The sequence below is a fragment of the Colletotrichum phormii genome (genome assembly GCF_030913505.1).
Source record: "Colletotrichum phormii strain CBS 102054 chromosome Unknown BDP81scaffold_40, whole genome shotgun sequence".
NCBI lineage: Eukaryota > Fungi > Ascomycota > Sordariomycetes > Glomerellales > Glomerellaceae > Colletotrichum > Colletotrichum phormii.
The window spans coordinates 201,168-222,502 of record NW_026851482.1 but is presented as its reverse complement, the minus strand read 5'-3'; the positions used below and the strand labels follow the sequence as shown (position 1 = coordinate 222,502).

Genomic DNA, 21,335 nt, shown 5'->3' with positions numbered 1-21,335 from the left:
CTCGTTCAAAAGAATCAAGCAGTTCTTTAGCTAGCTACCGGCCTTCCCCCACTACTTCCTTTACTAGGCATAATATAGATATAAAATCTTATATAGAGGTAGCTTATATAGGTCGATACTCTTCGTCTTATAAAGTAGATTCGTAGGTAGGATGCGATGGGAATAGGCCGTATTCCGGGCCAAGCATTAGCATAGTTACTCGATAAGATTGAGCAGTATTCGTCGGAAATAACCGGTATAGAAAGATTTAATAGTCATCCTGTATTTCGATAGGTACCGCGTTATTCCCGCGCGAGCCGTAGGGGCGAGTAACTTAATAGAACCGGTCTGGGTAGGAAGCAAAGATGTTTTCAAGAGCATTATCGTCGCCAAGGCCATAGTGGTTACCAATACTTATATCCGAACTACTAGCGGTAGGAGGTCGCAAGATAAAAGAATATCTATTACGTCGCCGCTTTAGGTCGGGCTCGTTACTCGAGGTCGAGCTCCTAGCTCGACGTTGCGGGTTGCGCCTTGGTGGCGGTAGGGCGGACTCGGATATAGGAAGTATCATAATATAGCGATAGCGGCTTAACCGGATAGACGCGTCGCAATTACGAATTCCGAAAATTCCTTTCCAGATACTTTGGGTAGAACCGGCAGAATCAGGATAAGTTAACAGCAGTTTTTGGGCCAATGACAGTACGTAGCTATCATGCCCGTATAAGAGTCATGCCCGTGTATCAATTCCCAATAAAATACGTTACCTAATTTACGGAATTTAACTATGCTCAAAGAAGATAAGCTAGTCGAGTATATTCTTAACCTAGATTCCCGATCTTTTCCTCCCTGTATTATTGATATAGAAGATATAGCTACTTAACTACTTACCGACCGCGACGCATATACCCCTCGGGAGGTCGGCCGCAAGGGCGGCAGCGCCTTTGCCGCCACGGCGTTAAATACAACAACAACAACAACAAAAAACGGGATAGATTACAACTGAAACTTGACAAGGAAATGGGTATCAATAGACTTGCTAACGCCAAAGGCCTGCCATGTCAATGCAGATGACTTTGACTGGCACGCCGATTTCGATGTGGCTTGAAGCTGACGCCAATGTACCATGTAACTCGCCACGTGATTCGAGGGAAGTCAGCCGCCTAAGGCAATCAATCCGGCTAGTTTGACCTCAGCTGAGGCATTTTGAGCTGACGCGGACGAGGGCTTTTCTATCTTCGCACACGGCCCCTTCCCCCTCGAATTTGATCCTGATCACCACTGGCCCAAAGGAATTGTTCAACTGGGCAAATTCTCCTCCAACCTTTCCATCAACTACTCTGAGATCCTTGTGCCACTCCCTGCGCAAAAAACCATGGCTAGCCTAAATCCCTCCCCAACTTCCTGGTGGAAACCCGCCGCCCTACCCCTCTTCACCGGCCTCCTTGCCCTCCTCGGCGCCGCAGACGGTTGCCTCAACCTCGCCAAGCCCGAAGGCGGGGCGGCGACTTTCGGCCTGGTGCCCCCGCCGCGGGACACCGTCACTCCGGCACAGTTCGACGCCTTCCACCACGCCCTCGTCAAGGTCAAGGGCGCCCGCAACCTGCACATGTCGTCGTGGATCCTGGGCTTGGTGCTCTACGGCCAGTTTTCCGACGTCTGCCGCGCGTCACCACTGGCGGCCACAGCGGTGCGGCGGTGCTTGGGGATCGTGCTGATGCTGGGCTCCGGCGTGGGCTTCAGCGGCGCGGCGGTCGTGTCCGAGTACATGGGGAGTTCTGGTGCCTCAAACGAGGCAGTCGCGGTTGGTAGAGCCAAGGTGAAGGGCCATTTGATTGCCAACGTGCCCATCTTGGCGTTGGGGTTGATGTACTTGTTCTATTGACTGCTTGACGTTTGCGAACATTATCGGTGATTGAATGTGCATTAATTACGACACTTTACCCCTCGATCCTGTTTTTTCATCACTGTTAGAACATACGTAATAGCCTTAGCACGGCGTCAAAATCGAACTTCTCAACTCGGCCTTGCCATATCCAACAATTCAAGTGCGGTCTACTACCAACTTCTTTGAGGTAGTCAGTCCTTCGGTACTCAGTGTTTTGCCAGATCGACCTGATCATGGCCTTCAAAGCGACCCGAGAACGCCGAGTATGCAGTATTTGGAACGGAGCGATACACAGAGCAAAAAAGGGGTGTCAAATCTTGAGTGATACCATGGCAACATGACACATTTGAGGGTTTCTGTTACGAAAGAGGTATAGCAGTGGATATCTAAGGGGTAGAGATGAGGAGTAGACAGGGGTATGGGCATACAAAAGGGGCTCCCTCGAGGGCTTCCCTTTTCCCCTTTTCCATAGTTGATTAGACCACAGTTGAGATCCCGATTTCCATGAGCTACTCTCTCTATATGCTGATTCGTGACAGTTTCCGTGCTGAAAAGAACGTCCATTTGATCATGCCTCCACCAGCTTCCTTGTGGCAATTCTCATCCTCTTTCCAAAGAGCCATAGAGGAATCGTCAAAAGAGAGAAAATTCCCATCAGCATGCCAAATATACCAAACGGCTCTGAAGTTCCCTTCTCCTCGACCCAGTGCGCCACGAAAAACGTCCAAGCAAACGCAAGAATCGCTCGCATGATGGTAACCATGACGAAGCAGTCGCCAGCGAGATGCTGATACGCATCGATGAGCTGTAATTTCTCAAATTAGAAATCCCATTGCTCGGCGCGAAAGCACGCGTGGAAAGAATGCATGTACTCACATAGTTGAAGCCGACGGATGGTAGTTGCATGAGACCAAACGATACCATGGCAAACCCGGCAGAGAGACCGACCCAGCCGTTTCTGGACGGGTATTGGCCCGTGAAGCCAAAGACGAAGAACCCGCCCGTCGCGATGACGAGGGAGGGAAACATTGTCGGCAACCTGCTCTCCGCTTCCGCCAGCCCGCTACCCGAACTCTTGACCTTCTTCTTGAGCTGGGCGTCGGCGAGAAGGTACGTATACAGAGCGCCCAGGCCTGTCCCGATGACGCCTCCAATGTTGATCAGCCCGACGTTGGCGCCCCAGAGGTACGGCGGTGCCGCCACGAGCTGCGGCCCGACGGTGGAGATGGTGACGATACCGCCGACGAGGCCTGCGTAGTGGAACATGACGACCCAGTTGCCCGGGAATCTCAGCGTCTTCCAGGGGGCGAGGAAGTTGCTCGCGACGCCACCGCGGTAGTGGGTGAAGCCCAGAGACCGCCCGTAGGTGAAGGGTCGGTAGTCTAGGACCTGGCTCTGCGCGTCTTCGACATGGCTTTCCATGCCCTTTTCGTCAATGGGCGACTGGCCGCTGCCGGCGGCGTCGATGCTGGAGGAGGCGACGCGGTCATAGAGGGTCTCGGGGACAAGGAAGAGGGTGGCGATGAAGCAGGCGGCGGACACGGCTGTTCCCACCCAAAAGATGTAGACCCAGCCTAGTTGATAGCCGATGTACCCACCCGCGATTCCGCCGATTAGAGAGCCGCCTGAGAGGAAGACGGTGTAGATGGCCTGAGCGAGAGGGAGTTGATTTATCAGCAAAAATAGTCTCTGGGTTCTGTCAGACATGTTTGACATTAATCTTACCATAGCACGACCTCGCTCATCCACGAAAAAGACCTCTCCGATGAGTGCTGGAGCGACTGACTCTGACGCACCGGCACCGATACCTTGGAACAGTCTGGAGACGAGGACGCCGTTGTAGGTCGTTGAGACAGCGCACGCAATGGTGCCAACCGTCATGAGAAGCGTTGCAGCCAGCAACACGGGTCGTCGGCCGAAGATGTTTGACAGAGGGACCCACCAGATGTTGGATGCTCCAAGAAACAGAATGTTGACCTGTATTCATCGGAATTACCATCAGCTGAGCTCACCAACCTGGTGGTAGCACGTAGAAACAGGATATGACGCACCGCGATAAAGTAGGTGAGGTCACTAAACGGCCGGACATCTGTCGGGAAGGCCTTGAACCATAGTTGTAACGCCGGTGCGATGCCCGAGCTCGTGAAGTTGCCAGCGAAAGAATATAGTGATACAGTCAATAAGAGTGTGAATTTGCGCCACTGTGCCCAGTTGAGAGGATCTGCTGGGTCTTCCGATGGTTGCGGGAATCGTCTGAGAGAGGTGGAAGATCTTGGTGATGCGCCTGAAAACTCATCTTCGACTATGGAGAGATTGGTGGTTAGCAATCAGTCCAGGCGTAGATACAGCGAAAATGAATACATCATATTGCGGAGTATCAGCAACGCGTTGCCTTGCTCAACCTGACTTCAACGCTGAATTCGACGGTTGAGGAACTCACGTATCAACTTTGCCGTCCCAGGCGGTGTAGCCGTTGCGACTTCCTCCTTGCTCATGGCAAACGCATACTTCCAGCCCGACATCATGTTCTCTTCTGGATTGGGTGAAAGTGGGTTCTGTTGATCAAGTCTGTGACTGTTGTATGCACGTCAACTTTTTGAGAGTCACCCCAAAAGACATCAGAATACGATGGTCTGATGTTCGTATGATTCCAAACTCTCGCTTCTGCACCGTCCTTATCAATAATTCCATTTCATTGTCAAACTTGACTCTCTGGGTTTGGACCGAACAGCGTCGCACTGACACTACCCCAGATTCCCCCCCGGAATATCCACTGGGGGTCACATCCATGCAACCTTAGACCTCACAGCTGCCGGAGTGGGGGACGAGGGGGTTCCGAGGTGGGGGACCCTGGCGCCGGCACATTGTGACGGGACTATCTTCAGAGGGCTTGGAAACTATGATAAACTTTTGAAACCACATCTTGAGAGCCGAATTGATGCGGCTTTAGTCAAATCGATGTGATCATGTATTGAACGCCGTCCTGAGCCTGCCATGTTGTGTCGACCATCACACGCGTCCGCCGGCACCAGTGTGTTCACTCAATCCAGCAAGCCTTTGACAGACTTCATGCCCTGTTCAAGATCAAGCAGTAGTCACACAAATACTGGCGCATGAGCCAAGCGCACTATTCCCAGACTGATCTTTGGCCCTGGCAGAAACCAATCAGAGAATAGGAAATTGATATGACGTTGCACTAGTTTCCTAGAGCCGGCCCCGCTGGTCGAACAGGTAAGGTGGGTGCCGAGATCAAAACTGAGGAGGCTGGCACTCTCCCTACTTTATCCACGGTAAAGATTAAATCAGCCTTTTGATGTTGATCATGCTGGCTCTATGGTAACATGAGTTTCATATTGGGAAGGTTTGGCTGTTTACGATCCGACAGGCGCTACAAATATGTCTGTTGGCATCAAAGGCAAGTCCACCAATGCGCATTTCACAAGTGGTGATCGAGCCAAGCAAATAACAACAAGCAAGTCTTCAAGTTCCTAAACCAGTTGCAGGATTTGATGTTGATTCCTAGGAACTTCAGTATGTCCCAGTACCCGAGTACGATGTGGGTTGTTGTATGAATGGTACCGCTCATCAGAGTTCAATCAGGCACCCCGGATTCTCCGGACTGACTTTGCGGGGTTTGGCTTTTCACCAGTAATCCTTATCCGTAAGCACAAGATCAAAAGGGAACTTTAGTTAGCTTAATGAGACCACTTCACCAAATCAAGAGACTAGCGGCTACAAGTTTCGTTAGCTCATGATCTACGAGCAACGTAGGTAGATATACTTTCGACGCCAGCGTGCCGAGGACCGCGACCCCGGCCACGCCAGGATCACAGCCTCATACCCCATGCTCACTGCAACATGGTTCAGCACTCAGAATCTCAGAATCCTTGGCCGCTACTTGAGCTATGACCCCACGACTGAGAACGCAATCACGCCTTCCCCACCGTTCCGGAGACGAGAGCTGCATGTGGTTTGTAGAGACGGCGGAACACTACCGGTGGCTAGCAAGAGCCCTCATACACCTCACTTGGCACAGTGGTCCAATCATACGCGACTTGAAACCTGCTATGCGGAATACAGTATATGTTGCCGAGAGAATGAGCGGGCCCGACGGTCTGCATGTAGAGACTGGACAATTCCCAAGAGCTAGCCGTCGGGGTTTAGGACTTACTTAGCTGCCGATAAGACGCGCCCGTGGCCCGTCAGTTGTGAGCTGCAAGTGTTAAGAGAGATGCTAAGAAGAGCAGAATACTTGCAGTAGTTCTTGGCGGTTCAACAGCGATAAGGGAATCAAAGATTATCATTAAACTTTCCTCGTACCTATCCTCCTACCACCTATCAGCAATGATATTTCGGGAACAATTCAGTTGTTTGTGCTCAGACGTAGGGAATATTTGATGAAGACTGGAATTACCCAGAGGGAGTGGTATGAATTCGGCTGGACCGCACTCAAGGGAAGTGGGGATATTCCAAGACTATTAGTAGCAAACCTTGCCCACTTTGCCGTTTCGGAATCAGTACGGATAGCTTGACAACTACTGCTGCTGTTGGTCTTGCTTCTTTAAATAATCTCATTATCATTTGGGCAAAGAAAGGCGCATCGACAACCCTAGTGATGCGTGACACACTGTCACATCGGTCCTGTACAATTATTCTCAAGCATATGCACGTATCCGTAATATCACTGAATGCTGTTTTCTTTTCCCAAAATTCCCAGCCTGCTCTCAGCAAGAATAACGAGTGGGGGATGACACGGCATCGCGTGGGTTCTCCCATTAAGACCGCACGCATCTCGCATGTAATAGTTGGATAAAGTAGCTTGAGTCATGTTGGAGAATTGACCAAACTTGAGATAACGGCATCTGCAGATTCTATCTATGCCATCCTCAGTAAGCCGTAATATTTAACTCTTCTTCCAGAATTCGAACCCTTCTCATGAGCAAATCAACTTCTGCGCCTTCTGAGAGCAAACCCAGCTTACAGTGCGTAGACACGCGTCTTAAACCACCAGATGCATCGAATCCTGTCTGAGTTTGAGTTCAGAGTGTTCTCAGACCCGCCCTACCCTTGCATGGCTGCCACCTTCCTGTACCAGGACCTTGGCTATCTCTTGCCATAGCCAGGCCACTAGTCATGCAGAGTTTTAGGGACGAGAAAGATTGTCAGAGTAATGACTCTGATTTGATTGATAGCTGGAATGCTATGAAGCCTACATGGCGGGCAACATGGACTGATCTGCCAAAAGCATGGAAGCGTCAATGGGTAAGTCAACCTACCCACTTTTCGCCACCCCAAAAATGCCTCCTAGCCTCCTCATTATTATCCTAGCCCCATTGTTCAAACAACCATAACAATTGCGATTTCGTCTCAACATACTCCTTTTTGGTATACTTATTTATCGATATATAAGAGTCTTATATACCGAATTTAAAGTACGGTAAGTACTGTTACGACCCAACATGCATAAGCAAGACCAGGGCCTGCCCCGCTGGCTTACGGCGGCTACGGCACCCTATATATGCACAAGTCACGGTGATGATGATGATGATGATGATGTATTTAACACACAAGTCACGGGAACACATGCGTTACCCTACGGAACGGAAGAAGTATGGTACAAGTCGCGTGATAATAAGAAAAGGAAGCCCGTATGCCAAGGATACGGGGTCCGTCCTTCTAAGATATAGAACCCGTATATTTAGGATACGGAACCCATTAGATAAATACATGGATAAGGGATATATTTAGGATTAAGACTTGTATATAATATATACCTCAGCCAGGCTTTAGGATAGACTTCCTATAGCTTCTTTAATAATTGACTTGGTATTAGATCTTATAATCGCTTTTCGCTGTCTTCTTTAAAAACCCCTTCGATAAGACTACTATTAATCACCAAAGCCTAAACTTACCTATCTGTTACGACCCAACATGCACGACCAAGAACAGGGCCTGCCCCGCAGGCTTACGACGGTTACGATACGCCATACATGCACAGGACAAGGTTGATGATGATGATGTATTTAACGTCTGGTAACAAAAGGACGTGCCGGGCGCTATGCCGACATGGTCTATACTAATCTAAACTATATGCACAGGACAAGGGGACACAAGGCACCCTCTCACGGAACGGAAGAACTATGGTACAGGTCACGTGATGATAAGATAAGGATCATTTGGGATCAATATGATCCAACACGACTTGGGGGCTAAACGATCATTCTGAATCAGAATGACCCAAGACGACCCAAGGGACAAGGGACATGTTCAGGATCAGGACTTGTATATAAGGATGGACTTGAGCTGGACTCTAGGACAGACTTTCCATAGCTCTTCAGCAATTAACTTCGTATCAGGATTAACATCCGCTTTCAGCTACTACCTTGACAAGACTACGATTGATCACCGAAGCCTTACCTGCCCTTACGATTGACAGACATAGTTTCCTTGAAACTATTCCACGACTACGATTACTGTTACCAGTTCCGCAGCCTCAACTTCTGCAAACTACCCCTACGACTAGCTGGCCGTAACATCCTAGTCGTAGTTTATATAGTAGTTAGCGGAGATATATTTCGAGAATCTAGTTGATTTTTTCTATTTGTCTATTGGTCTGTGGGTAGAAGGAGGTCGATAGCTTATGGTCTATACCTAGTTACGAGATCAGGGATCTCTAAAACTTAGAGGTAAATAGCTTATCTTTATCTAATATAATTTCCTTAGATAAGCCGTAGTTATAAATAATCATCTTGAGGAAGGTATATACTAATTCTTCGGCATTACTTACTTCCTTGGAAAATATAAAGTAGTTATACGAACTTAGAGTAACTATTAATTAACGATAATTAAAATATTATTATATTATTGTCACAGACCCGCTGTCCTAGCCCCCAACCTTGAGGTTGGTGTTGAGTAATCCGGTGGCCGGGCTACGTAAGCCTGAGGCTGGATAAAACTCTGCATCCTGTATTCTGTCGCGCATGTCCAGAAACGTAGCTCCTTGAGCTACGTCTTGTCAACAGAGCCTGTACCTGCTTAGGATAGAGCCTGCCCGTAGCAATAGATTGTCTGATCCGCCTGCCCAGCATCCACCTGCCAAACAACCTGCCTGCTACCGTGACAATTATACGCTTGTAAGTGTGTTACGAGCTGGACAAGGCAACCAACTGTGGCACAAAGCAAAAGCTTCGATAATGATGACTCCGGCATCATTGTCCCTTGTTCTGCATTATATAGCTACGCGCCCACAGTGACAAGTTGCGGCGGGCGTAACAATATAGCGAATCTCTTACTTCGGACGCGGAATAGGATGCCCGTTGGGAAGTACTGGGCCAAGAGGTTTATCGACTCGCAGCCGACTCTAAAGACTAAATTCAATTGTCTATATAATTATTAAAGGGCCCTTCAAGAGGATCCAGAGGTCATTTCGAAGTGGTTCGCGTTGTTGGGCAACATAATGACCAAGTACGGTATCAATAACGAGGACCTGTATAATTTCGACGAGACTGGCTTTATGATAGGCGTTATTACCGTATCAATAGTCGTTACGTATGCCGATAGACGTGGAAAAGCGAAACCTGTCCAGCCTGGCAACCGTAAATGGGCTACAGTCATTAAGTACATCAATTCGAGGGGGTGGTGCATCCCGCCTTTCGTGATCGTTCGAGGGTCCTATCACCTTACTAACTAGTCAACGGAATCCGGCTTCCCAGGCGACTAGGTAATTAAACCGACTACTAATGGATGGAACGATAATGAAACTGGCCTGGACTGGATCAAGTATTTCGATAAGCATACTCGGGCCCACGTAAAAGGTGTCTATCGGATGCTCATAATCGATGGGTACGAGAGCTATTTATCCGCCGAATTCGACGAATATTATAAGCAGAACAATATTATAACTGTTAGTATGCCTCCGTATTTATCTCACTTACTCTAGCCATTGGATATTGCGCTTTATTCGCCATTGAAACGCGCATACGGGGATGAAATCAACCTATTTATTAAATCCTCCGTCAACCATATTACGAAGTCCGAGTTCTTCGTTGCCTTCCGTAAGGCCCAAAATAAGGTCTTTTCAAATGTTAAATCCGCCTTCTGCGGAGCTGTTATTTTACCGTGGGACCCAAATCATGTAATTGGGAAGCTCGATGTGCATATACGGACGCCTACACCTCCTGTGACCGACCCCTTAACACCACCAGTCTGGCAATTGTAAACGCCCTCTGTGGAGGCAATACTACTTTATTGGATCTGATGATGATGATGATAGGAAAAGCTGAGCGCTGGCTGGGCTGGATATCTGGGCAAGGTGTAGGTGGGGCAGCTCCGAGATGTGAAGGAGCTGCCTCACGTGACCCACCTGCACCTGCCACACCCTCTAACCGCCACGAAGCGCTCTCATAGTCCAACCTTATTAAAAGTCGGATCTTAACCTATCAGGGAAGCTCTCTAACACCGATAATCGAGGTAGTTGACCAGCTAGTAAAGGGTGCGCAGGCAATAGCGTACTCGATCACTATTTTAACGGATTAGGTACTGTTGGAACATGATGATGATGATGATGTATTTAACGTCTAGTAACAAAAGGACGTGCCGGGCGCTATACCGACATGGTCTATGCTAATCTAAATGTTGGAACAGCAAAGGCTGATAAGGAGTAATAGGCAGGTACCATGGGTTGGCTGGCACCTGGCCTGGGCGAAGTGGGACAACTGGCTTAGTCATCACGGCCGGATAAAGGTGGGGCAACCACCCAGGCCGTCACTACCTACTTCGACCGACTCCTGCCTACAATGTAAGATAGAACAAGAAGAAGAACAAGCAATAGGATCACCAACAGACGAGTGATAATTGCTACCACTATTTGTCGTATACGACCCCGTGAACCAACACTATCTTTAGAACACGTTCGCGTATTATGGCCTATCTTACCGTATATGTTGTTTGTCAGGCCATCCCAGTACACTCGTTACAACGATTGTCACACTATGCCTATGAAACAATATGGTCTTACACAAGCATGACTAAGTTTGCCAAGGATATGCCAGTATAAAGGGTCTTCCACTCACTATATAGATAGTCGGGATATTCCCATAGCCACTCATTCTTCATACTCATCAATACATCCCATTGACCCCCTACCTGATAATCGCTGCCCAACATTGTTGTTGTTGTTGTATTTTAACGCCGTAGCGGCAAGGGCGCAGCCGCCCTTGCGGCAGACCTCCCGAAGGGTATATGGCGTGGAGGGCCGTAGGCCTATAGCTATCACTAGATACAGTCCAGCTCGTCCTCCAAATCGTGCCCAAAGGCAACTATGTGTTTAACCTGTCTCTGGGTGCCGCTGGCTTGCCCGAGACAGTGCTATGGTCGTCCCTAGAACGCAATTCCGCCAGTATCTCCTATCCTTCGACCCAGAGCCCGCAGGCTTCTGGTTTACACAACGTTCCAGTCAGCGGCCCCGCAAGTGCAATCAAGTCAATTTTGACCCCCATACTTGCTGTTGATGAGATTTTTCTTGGTGTTTTTGATTAGTTGGCTAACTTGCAAGTTATTCAATCAATCGCCATATAAAAACACGTGATCTACAATTACCTAAGCGGGAGATATATGAAGCTATTCACGATAGGCCCAGTAGTCCAAAGCCGTTGTTCTGCAGCATAACCCCCCTCTTGAGCCAGTTTTTCGACAGCTGGAGAATCTCTATAGTCTCTGGCTTCATACTCATCCGTTGCGACGTGAGGGTTAAGTTAGCAGTACTGAAAGCCCTCTCGCAGTCGGCCGCCATCGCTGGGACGGCGAGGATGTCGATCGCGAGCCGAGAGAGGGTCGGGAAGGTATCCGAATGGTCCAGCCACCACCGTAAGGGCTCGGAGGTCTCCTCCGGAGGTTGACGGAGGTAGAGATCGAGCTCATCCCTCCGGGGTGGGGTCTGCCGGCGCCGGCTATTAACCCACTGCCGGAAGTGACTGTCGTCATCATCTCGAGCCCCGGGGTTAACGGCAAGGCCTCCGCGCTGCCCTCTGTGGCCGGAGATACTCTCTTCCGGGCTGTTCTGCCGATACCACTTATCATAGTACTCTGTGAGGGATTTCTGAGCCTTGTCGACCCATCCCTCTTGGTGGTCATCACTCCATACATCTCGTAAGTATGAGATCCCATATGACGGATGGAGAATGATCGCACCAGAGAACAGTGGTGACTCCCCTAACTTGTCATAGTAGTAAAAAAGCTTTTGCCACGACTGCTCAATACTACTACGGAGGAAGGATTGCCACTTCTCGTCGAGAGAGTCGAATCGTGAGGCGGCTCGTGAGGCTGAAGATGCCCAGTCTTCACGCACGTGATCTGGGAGGGCCTGGTGGTTATACCGACGACGACGGGGCCTTCCGGATCGGGTTTGAGATGGCTGCGAGCCCTCAAAAGGATCGTCAACTAGAGGAGAAATCGTGGAGTTGTAGTAGGTCTTCCAGTCGACGAGATGCGAAAGGAGGTACTCTAAACCCATAGTGACCTCCCACAGTCGACCATGCCCATCCTTAACCCCCCAGCCCTCACACCTCTTCGTCTGGCGATATTAAGGCTCCAGGATCATTTCCATCTCGGCAAGAACCTTCCAGTCGTCGGAAGACAGTAGATCCGCTTCCGGTATATGCTGTTTGACGTCGTCGTCGTCGTTATTCGATAGTATAAAAGCCTGGATCTCATTCTTCTTCTTGATGGCTCTCTCGATCATGAGATACGTACTGTTCCAGCGAGTGTCGTTATTAGTCGCGTTGTCGGAAATGTTACTCCGATCCGGTTCCGGATCTTATATCGACTGACGACGTTAAGGAGGGTCTCCGAGAGGGTAATACCGCTATGATCTCCATGGTGTTGAGAGAAGCCTAGGAGGCGTGACCGTAACGTGCCGTTGGCATCGATGAAGTGACACGTGACGCCCATAAAGGCGTAAATATTGGGCGACGACCATAGATCGAATGACAGGTGTATTTTCGATACCGCTAGGTGGAGCTCCGTCGTCACGAGACCCTCTCCGCGCCGGCAGAAGTCTTGGTGACGGTCCCGAATAGACGTATAACCCCATGGGACCTCGTTGGCGACCTCGTTACTATGGTACCGTAAGATCTGTTGGAGGAAGTTGTTCTCAAAGTGGGTAAAAGGGAGGTCGGCGGAGACAATGGAGGCAACGCAGAGATCCCTTAGAGTCGTGATCTTAGCCTTGGGAATATTACTGTTGTTGAGGCGCACCCTCTTATATGGAGGAGGGGTCGATGGGTCTGATGAGGAGGGTTGGGTGTCAGCGTCAGAATCCTCATCTGAGAGGGTTGAGATCTTGCAGATGCGATGGGCACTTCAGCCTCGTTAGAGTAGACTTTATATGAGCAGGAAGCTTAGGATAACATACCGAACTAAGTGCTCTTGCGCAGCAGTAGTGGCAGCAGCGCCAAATACCCTAGGGGACCCCTTTAAGTCGCATCGTCGGCAACTCCAAAAGGAGGGCCCAGCCTGGCCCTGAATAACCTCAACAAGGAAGTCGCCATGATCTCGAATCCAGCTGGATCGACCCCGGCCTTTCAGCCGAGCTAATTGCTGCTCGAGGATGTACCTCTTACTGCCCACGACGATGTGATATAGGTCGTTAATCGTGGGATTCGGAGGGATACGGACAGTGAGGGCCATCTCGATCTGCGTAGAGATCCGCAGGCGCGGGGCGCCTAGGACCGCATACGCGTTGGCGGAGGAGGAGGAGGCAACAGCAACAGTAGACATCGTGAAGCTCAGTAAGGTAATAGGGGTAAATGATGAGGGTGATGTGTGATAATACAAATCTTTTCCAAATAACGTCCGATCATAACGTTAAATAAACCGTTCGAATCACTATGATCTTATCTACCTGTCATAAACCTTTCAGGAAGATCCGCCTTCGTCTGGTATGGTGAGGGTAGTCTGAATAACCTCCATAACATATGTGATGGCGAGGTTGGCAATATATATAGCGGATATCCTAGCCGACGATCAAGAGCTACGGTTTGGCTATGCGGATGAAATAGGCTTAGTAGCTACTAGCCCGTCGCTAGAAGGAAATGCTATAGCCCTAGGCCAAAAGATCACTCATATCCTTAACTGGGGCACTGAGAACAAGGTTGCTTTTGACCCAGCTAAGTGTGAGGCAGTCCACTTCAGCAGGAAATATAACCAGACAAAAGACCTACCAGATATACAGGCGACGGGCCTAACTATTAAGGCCTCAACTAAGCCTGTACGATGGCTAGGAGTCTGGTTCGACAAGAGACTCACCTTCCGTCACCATGTCGAAACTAAGGTGGCAGCGGCAAAGAAGGTAGCCCAGTTCCTTCGGCACCTAACAAATACCAAAGGGGGACTCCCAGCAGCCGCAGTACGAAAAGCGGTTATTGCCTGTGTCCTTCCAACAGCCTTGTATGGAGTTGAGACCTGGTATGCGGGCCTAACCAAACCAGCCCTAAACAGCGGCACCAATACTAGCAGTAGCACTGCTTTACAGATACCTACAGTTGGTACAGGACAGAAGGGCCTGGCCCGTAGACTTAGCAAAGTTATTACAGCAGCAGCAAGGGCTATCCTGCCTGTCTGGAGAACCACACCGACCAGTAGCCTCGTCCGAGACGCTGGCCTTCCCACAGCAGAGGTAGCCCTCGAAGCAGCGCGACTATGCTTCGCTATACGCCTGCAGAAGGTTGACCAACAGCATCCCTTGGTCCCAAGGCTGCTGCAGTCAGGGCGGCAACAGACCAGGCTTCAAAAAACAGCTGGCCTTTTACCTAAGTGTCCAAGGCCAGCGCTCCTACAGCCGCAATACCTCCCAGGGTCCTATGACCCTATAGTTACACAGACGAAGGAAGTAGCAGCTAGGATCTTCCAGGCCTGGCTCAAGACTGTGCCAGGTCAGCATACAGTCGTATACTCAGACGGCTCCAAAGCTCCTGACGGAGCTACAGGGTACGGCTTTGTTATCTACCGCAATAATAAACGTATAGCCCAGGGCTGCGGCCGTCTCGGCTTAGCAGAAGTGTTTGATGGTGAGGCGGAGGGGGCGAGGGCTGGGCTCCGACGGCCCCTTCAGACCTCCCAAGGCCAGCCTATACACATATGCATCGACAATACCAGCGTTATTCAGGGGATTGGCGGTAAGGTCCCAGACTCCTCCTCACAAGCGGCCTTCCTTGAGATCCAGGAGGTAGCTAGGATACACGATATACAAACCCATTGGTCTCCTGGGCACCAAGGTATTAAAGGAAACGAAGAAGCAGACAGCCTAGCTAAGGAGGGAACAACTCTACCAGTCCTTAGGGACCAACTAGCTACTCTATCAGGTATCAAGTGGCTTGCTAAAGAGCGGTCAAGACGCCAATATAGACGATGGTGGAAACAAGAGGCAACTCCCCGCTATACCCAACTAGGGCTCAAGGCTACCCTTGCTTGCCCTCCTGAACTTGGCCTCCCTAGGGCTGCCCTTCATCACCTCCTCGCGGCACGGTCAGGCCACGGGGACTTTAAACAATATCACCAACGCTTTAACCACACAGAAGCACTATTCACCTGCTCCTGTGGGTGGGTTAAGGAGGCAGACCATCTAGTCTACTGCCGAAAGACCCTACTGAGGAGGCAACAGTGGCCCACCCTCTACCCCTACAGCCGCCAGGAGCCCGTAGGACCTATAGGGCCCCTCGATTTCTACTTCAAGGGGCTAATCACTGACTCTGAAGGCTTCCAGGCCTTCCTCTGCGTGACAGACTTCTTCCAGAAGATCTGCCCGCGGTACTAGGAGATAGGTCATAACCTATCCTCCAAACGACAGACTACCTCTAATAAGAAACCAGATGGTTATAACGGAACTAGGGCACCAGTGGGAACTAGGGATGGATAGAACACATAGTAGCTCACGAGCAAGATTTGGAGGACGTCAGGATACGGCGTGTACTATATGGTATATAGCTAGAGCCTGCGACCCTTCACGCCACATACCCCCCGGGAGGTCTGCCGCAAGGGCGGCTGCGCCCTTGCCGCCATGGCGTTAAATAGAACAACATATACGGTAAGATAGGCCATAATACGCGAACGTGTTCTAAAGATAGTGTTGGTTCACGGGGTCGTATACGACAAATAGTGGTAGCAATTATCACTCGTCTGTTGGTGATCCTATTGCTTGTTCTTCTTCTTGTTCTATCTTACATTGTAGGCAGGAGTCGGTCGAAGTAGGTAGTGACGGCCTGGGTGGTTGCCCCACCTTTATCCGGCCGTGATGACTAAGCCAGTTGTCCCACTTCGCCCAGGCCAGGTGCCAGCCAGCCCATGGTACCTGCCTATTACTCCTTATCAGCCTTTGCTGTTCCAACAGATAGAGAATCGTCTAGTGACTTGGATACCGATAAAAACTAATTGAATTTTTACGTTCTAGTTAGTTATATAAACTTATAAGATGTTTGCGATGTCGGGAAAACTGCGCGGCTGACTGGTAAAGTACGTTATATCTATTATAGCCAGATATATATAGCAAACGAATATACCAGATTCTTCTGGGATTTATTTGGCGAAGGGGGGCGCCGATCAGTATGCTGACTGGACATTACCCCTCACAAGTTGTACTGTAGTCCACTGGCACCCGATGGGATACAACGGCACCTACTTCATCTCAGAATATTTTCAATGCTTGCCTCGACGCCTCTTCCGCCGTGCCTTGCATTGTGTAGCACAAAAAGATCGCCGTCTTCCATGCCGAACTTTTCATTTTTGCGAGCTGCTCGAGTTGGAGAACATACGGACCGACTCGGTTCAATTTTGACCTACTTCCGCAAAGTCCGTCAATCCCTCTTGCTGGTTACAGCTCACTGGTAGGAATTCAAGGTGTCAAATGGGAACCGATGATAGTTTTCACAAGTCCCTCCTGCACATCACTTCCTCGTCAGAGTTTGTTCGAATGCATCTCAACAACGTAGTATCTTGATTCGACGCTCGATCCTTGAATATCTAGCCAACCAGACTCCGCACGCAAAACCATAAAGCTCTAGCCGACAACCCGCATCAGCAGTGCCACCCCCTTGTTCAAGTGCATCCGTCCGCCGAAACTAGTAGGTGTCTACCAGCGAGCGTGTAAACAACAAAAACTACGTTTGTAGTTGATTTGATTTGAGTGCATTATAAATCCAGCCGCTACGAATGCGCCCTTCCCTCTAAACAACAGGTGGAACAGCCAAATTTGAGGGAATCCTGCCCGCAGAGCCACCGGCCACATTCTTGGCAGGAACGTTCATTTGTGAGCCCATGGCGGCCATCTTGTACGCTTGCACGTCGGCATCAGCCTTACTGGTAGGTTGTTAGTGCTGACAAAATTCCAGAGTGGGACGTTTGGGGCTTTCTCACGGGTTGATGATCATAACCATGCCAAGCTGACAGTGCATGCCTTGAGCGCAGTACATGAGCATTGGCTCAGTGTTCTCAACCTGTACGTTGAAGGTGCCGACCGGAGAGCCGTCTGTGACGCCCGGGATGAAACCAGAGTGAACGGCATTCGGCATCATATCTTGCAGAGGATTGCACGGGGCCTGGGGGTTCGCGGCCTGGGTAACTGTGTGGTTGTTGGGCCAGAACTGGAACTGGACAATGTCGCCGGGGTTTGCCTTCACGACCTCGGGGTAGAACAGCAGAGACTTCTCACGGGTCGGGCTACCGACGACAACGGGGATGACCTTGGGAGTCGGGGGCGCGGGGCCCGGTGCAGGCGGGGCCTGACGCTCTATCGAATACGTGAGTCACAAGCTACCTTACGACGTAACAAAGTTCCGTATGAGTTGGAAATGCTCACCATTGAGAGCGGCAGCTAAGGAGCCTCCCACAAAGGCGGAGAGATAGACGGCGATGGTGCTGAACTTCATCTTGATTCCTTTGATCCTCGATGATCGTGTACGGACTAATACTGGCTGATTCGGCTGAGACGATGAGACGACGAGACGACGAGACGCTGCTTCGATACGATGACACTGATAACACTGCAGAGAATAATAACCAACAAGAGGAGAGCAGAGGACCCTAAGATATTTAAGCTAACTACCACTACCTGCAGAATCTCAAACTAACTGCACATTCGGGACATGCACGGCGACACCACTTGCCCACCAATACGAACCTTTTCTCTCTTAACCTTCCGCACTGGGCAAACTTCTCCCGATCATGAGACCGAGTAGACTTAAAATTACAGAGTTAGAGTGGTCGAGTTGCCGTGACGAGCAGGGGTAGCAGGGAAGCTTGGGCATATTAAAAGATGAGATGACCCGAGTTGTCCAATGAGAGGTGTCAGGTGCCCCAAACGTGACATGTTTCGTTTCTTCGGCCGCACTGCATACCGAAGAGTGCTTAGAAATTCGCACTAAGGAATAAAGGGGGGAATAAACATTGACTCAAAGAGGGGGGAATACGATCTTGCGCTTCTTGGATAGGTGGGGAGAGGTCGGTCAATCAAGAAGCTGTCTCCTCGTGTCAGGTCCTTTCGGCGTTGGGACGACAATATCTAGCAAGGGAGCGAAGTTGCGGGCAACGCTTAACCTTGCCAGTGAGCCGGTAGTCGGCTGGCTGGTATGAAGTGTAGTGTTTCTTTTACGATTACCAAGCCAAAGCTCGCAAACGGATGAAACGGTTGCGGAGTCGTTTCGAAAGATTGAAAGAAGCGTGGGCCCCGATCTGGCTCCCTCGTCCCCCCTTGACCGTGGGGGATCTCCGAGCAATGAAAGCTGGCGCTGGCGGGAGATCGGCACAAAACGGTTAATAGTTTGCACATCTTAATGGGGAGTTTGCGGATCTTGGGATTTGTTTCTTCGTCGCGCGCGCGAGACGGATTGAGTACTGACGCTCGACGTCACGAAAGCTCTTACGCTGAAAACATCGGGAGATCGATGTCAAAGGGTACGTGCACATGTCCTGATCGTGTCACTTACGATTCTGTTGCCCTATTCGAGAACAGACCTTGCCCACTCTCCACTGCCTGTAAGAATTCCTTCGCAATTCTTTCCAACTTGCAGCCTAATTACGTAAAGTATGAACACATTCTTATTTGCTACCGACAGTTCCGGATTGGATAGCTCTATTTCTCCGCGTCCCCGTCTCTTTTCGTCTGACCCTGAGTCTGGCCGTCCTTCTTCGGCTTATCCTTCTTAACGCTCTTCCACTCAATAAAAACACACCCGAAGAACGTCAAACATCCGAGGACGGTGGCAATCAGAAACACGTTCTGGAGAGCCTTGTTGTAGGCTCCGACGATGCCGTCGACCGAATCCGGGTAGATCCTCCGCATCGACTCCACCAGTCCGGAACCGCCCGCGTCAATGACGACTGCCGGGTTTACCTTAGGGACGTTTCGGTTCAACTCGGAGATAAGTCGCGAGTGGAGGATGTTCTGAGCGACGGCCAAAAATACGGTACCGCCGAGACTTTGCAGGAAGATCAAGAGAGACGTTGCCAGGGCTACGTCACGACCTTGGAACACGGTCTGAACTGCTATCAACGTTTGTTGCCCGCCCAGACCCACGTCTACTCCCAAAAGGATGAGTGAGGCAATCCTGAAGCGGTTGTTAGCATTTTGGGAGCACTGAAACTACGTGACGAGGTGTAAAGTTACCAAAAGCCTGAATTCGTGTTTTCGTTAAACGAGTAGCTTAACCCCGTTCCAACAGAGGTTATAACAGATGAGGCGATGAGTTGCGGAACGTAGTATCCGATGTGACTTGTCTAGCAACCGGTCAGCATCACGGCTTGGCTTTCTGGGCTTGTGTCGTACTGTTAGCTTACCAGGAATCCAGAAAGAATTGTCGCCACCGACAAAGAAACAGATGATGCCAACAAGTCTTTACCACTCTGATAGGCGGAGTGGTTCTTGATAGCCTGCAACCAGATAGGGAAATAGTAGACTTCGATGAAGAGGAGTGAGAACAGAAGAAGCATAAGCCAGCAAGCACAGGCCATTGACCTCTGGAAGAGGATGCGGAACGGGACGGTGGCTTTGTCGCCCTCACGGTACTGGACAAACGCCCATGAGAGGAAGCAGACCGCAAAGAGGCACCAGCACAGGATGATGCGCCAGCTGCTCCAGGGATATTCGGTTCCGCCCCACTGCAGGGCGAGGAGGAGACAAATGATCCAAGGAATAAGAAGCAATGTTCCAACCAGGTCAAAGTTTGAAATAAACTCTCGTACGCTTTGTGTCTCCTTCTTCGGCGGCGCCGGCAGCTTCAGGAGGAAGAGGACAACCAGGAAGGTGACACCGCCGAGAGGAAGATTGATCCAGAAGCACCATCCTGCTTTCCGTCAGTGTCTAGTTACATACCAATGATGATGATGAGAAAGAAGTCTTACTCCAAGTAGCCTTATCAACAAAGACGCCGCCAAGAGTCGGCACTATGCACTGAGAGATTCCGCCCGCTGCGCCGACTGCCGCGGTGAACTGCGGGCGTCGGTGGAGAGGCACGCTTCTAGCCAAGATCTGAGTCGCGATTGAATTAGTCAACAGGGCTCTAGAGAAATCAGGAAATCAAATCCTTCCGGGGAAGACTTACAATGAGAGCACCGGACATGAGTCCGGCTGCACCGACTCCGGAAATGGCTCGGCCGACAATGAGAACAACGGAGCTCGGAGCCACGGCGCAGACAATGGACCCCACCTCGAAGATGAAGAGAGCAACAAGGAAGACCCATTTGGCGTTGAACTCGGCGTACAATTTACCGAAGAAGAGCTGGAACGAACACATGGTGAAGAGGTAGGCGGAGCCGTACCACGCTACATCCGGCAGAGACTTAAATTCGGATGTGATTACCGGAATTGCGGTTCCCAAGATTGAGCGATCCTGGATTTGTGCGGATGCTATTAGCGATGTGCTGCAGTGACGGGAAGATTGAACACTGAAGTAATAAAGTAAGTTGAACTTACAAGTCCGAAGCACAAAACGGCAAGGAATAAGCCGATTGTGATTATGGCTAGGCTCGCACCAGTAGGATACTCTTCTGCAGCCGCATCTTGGATTGGGGTGGTCTTCTCTAATTCGGCGACGCTGAACTTCTCTCCACTTGTTCGTGGTATGGAGTGTGAGGTTGTTGTTCTAGGGTCAATGTTAGCTCATCCGCCCCAACTCCCGTCTCCGCAGTCACCAACAGCTGTAGTGAGAAGTCACCTTGTTTCAACAGGCATCTTCGCTAATTGTATCAATGAAGTTGGTGAAATAGAGTGAGGAGTGTTGCGTGTTTGATTATCTGAATGTCAAATGTTTCCTCCATCTAGGCACGGATATTTTAAGTACAGCTATCCCTCATGATTGTAGAGATATCTGCTGCCTTTGGATCTTTGACCATTCGCACTTGCAGATCCCACATCACGATACCGGTCCGTACGGAGAATAGCACGGGAGACAAGTCAAAGTCAGCATGCCAAGCAGGGTATAGC

General features: G+C 50.1%; 4 protein-coding genes across 4 annotated transcripts; 1 reads left to right on the top strand and 3 right to left on the bottom strand.

Annotated features, from left to right (window-relative positions):
• The first annotated feature begins 1,214 nt into the window (after positions 1-1,214).
• On the top strand, positions 1,215-2,290 carry BDP81DRAFT_442438 (uncharacterized protein). The gene has a single exon (XM_060591673.1). It carries the CDS (start codon positions 1,355-1,357, stop codon positions 1,862-1,864), a length of 510 nt encoding a protein of 169 aa, XP_060438035.1. The 5' UTR covers positions 1,215-1,354; the 3' UTR covers positions 1,865-2,290.
• Positions 2,258-4,509, bottom strand: BDP81DRAFT_442437 (major facilitator superfamily transporter). The gene is made up of 5 exons (XM_060591672.1): positions 4,308-4,509; positions 3,919-4,169; positions 3,593-3,844; positions 2,744-3,517; positions 2,258-2,672 (listed from the first exon to the last, which is right to left on the bottom strand). Exons 1-5 carry the CDS (start codon positions 4,390-4,392, stop codon positions 2,436-2,438), a joined length of 1,599 nt encoding a protein of 532 aa, XP_060438034.1. The 5' UTR covers positions 4,393-4,509; the 3' UTR covers positions 2,258-2,435.
• Positions 4,510-16,728: 12,219 nt separating this feature from the next.
• On the bottom strand, positions 16,729-17,939 carry BDP81DRAFT_361679 (extracellular serine-rich protein). The gene is made up of 3 exons (XM_060586428.1): positions 17,715-17,939; positions 17,273-17,645; positions 16,729-17,215 (listed from the first exon to the last, which is right to left on the bottom strand). Exons 1-3 carry the CDS (start codon positions 17,782-17,784, stop codon positions 17,083-17,085), a joined length of 576 nt encoding a protein of 191 aa, XP_060438033.1. The 5' UTR covers positions 17,785-17,939; the 3' UTR covers positions 16,729-17,082.
• Positions 17,940-17,981: 42 nt separating this feature from the next.
• On the bottom strand, positions 17,982-21,083 carry BDP81DRAFT_485787 (major facilitator superfamily domain-containing protein; the record flags this gene model as incomplete). The annotated part of the gene is made up of 8 exons (XM_060595177.1): positions 17,982-17,985; positions 19,087-19,461; positions 19,521-19,630; positions 19,691-20,196; positions 20,255-20,381; positions 20,455-20,742; positions 20,826-20,961; positions 21,067-21,083. 8 exons carry the CDS (start codon positions 21,081-21,083, stop codon positions 17,982-17,984), a joined length of 1,563 nt encoding a protein of 520 aa, XP_060438032.1.
• Between the last annotated feature and the right edge of the window lie 252 nt (positions 21,084-21,335).

Coding starts and splice junctions, on each gene's coding strand:
- BDP81DRAFT_442437 (XM_060591672.1), bottom strand. CDS start 4,392: ATGATGTCGGGCTGGAAGTATGCGTTTGCCATGAGCAAGGAGGAAGTC. Junction 4,170..4,307: donor TGGGACGGCAAAGTTGATAC/GTGAGTTCCTCA, acceptor ATCTCTCCATAG/TCGAAGATGAGTTTTCAGGC. Junction 3,518..3,592: donor ATGAGCGAGGTCGTGCTATG/GTAAGATTAATG, acceptor CCTCTCGCTCAG/GCCATCTACACCGTCTTCCT.
- BDP81DRAFT_361679 (XM_060586428.1), bottom strand. CDS start 17,784: ATGAAGTTCAGCACCATCGCCGTCTATCTCTCCGCCTTTGTGGGAGGC. Junction 17,646..17,714: donor CTTAGCTGCCGCTCTCAATG/GTGAGCATTTCC, acceptor CGTATTCGATAG/AGCGTCAGGCCCCGCCTGCA. Junction 17,216..17,272: donor ATGGTTATGATCATCAACCC/GTGAGAAAGCCC, acceptor ACAACCTACCAG/TAAGGCTGATGCCGACGTGC.
- BDP81DRAFT_442438 (XM_060591673.1), top strand. CDS start 1,355: ATGGCTAGCCTAAATCCCTCCCCAACTTCCTGGTGGAAACCCGCCGCC.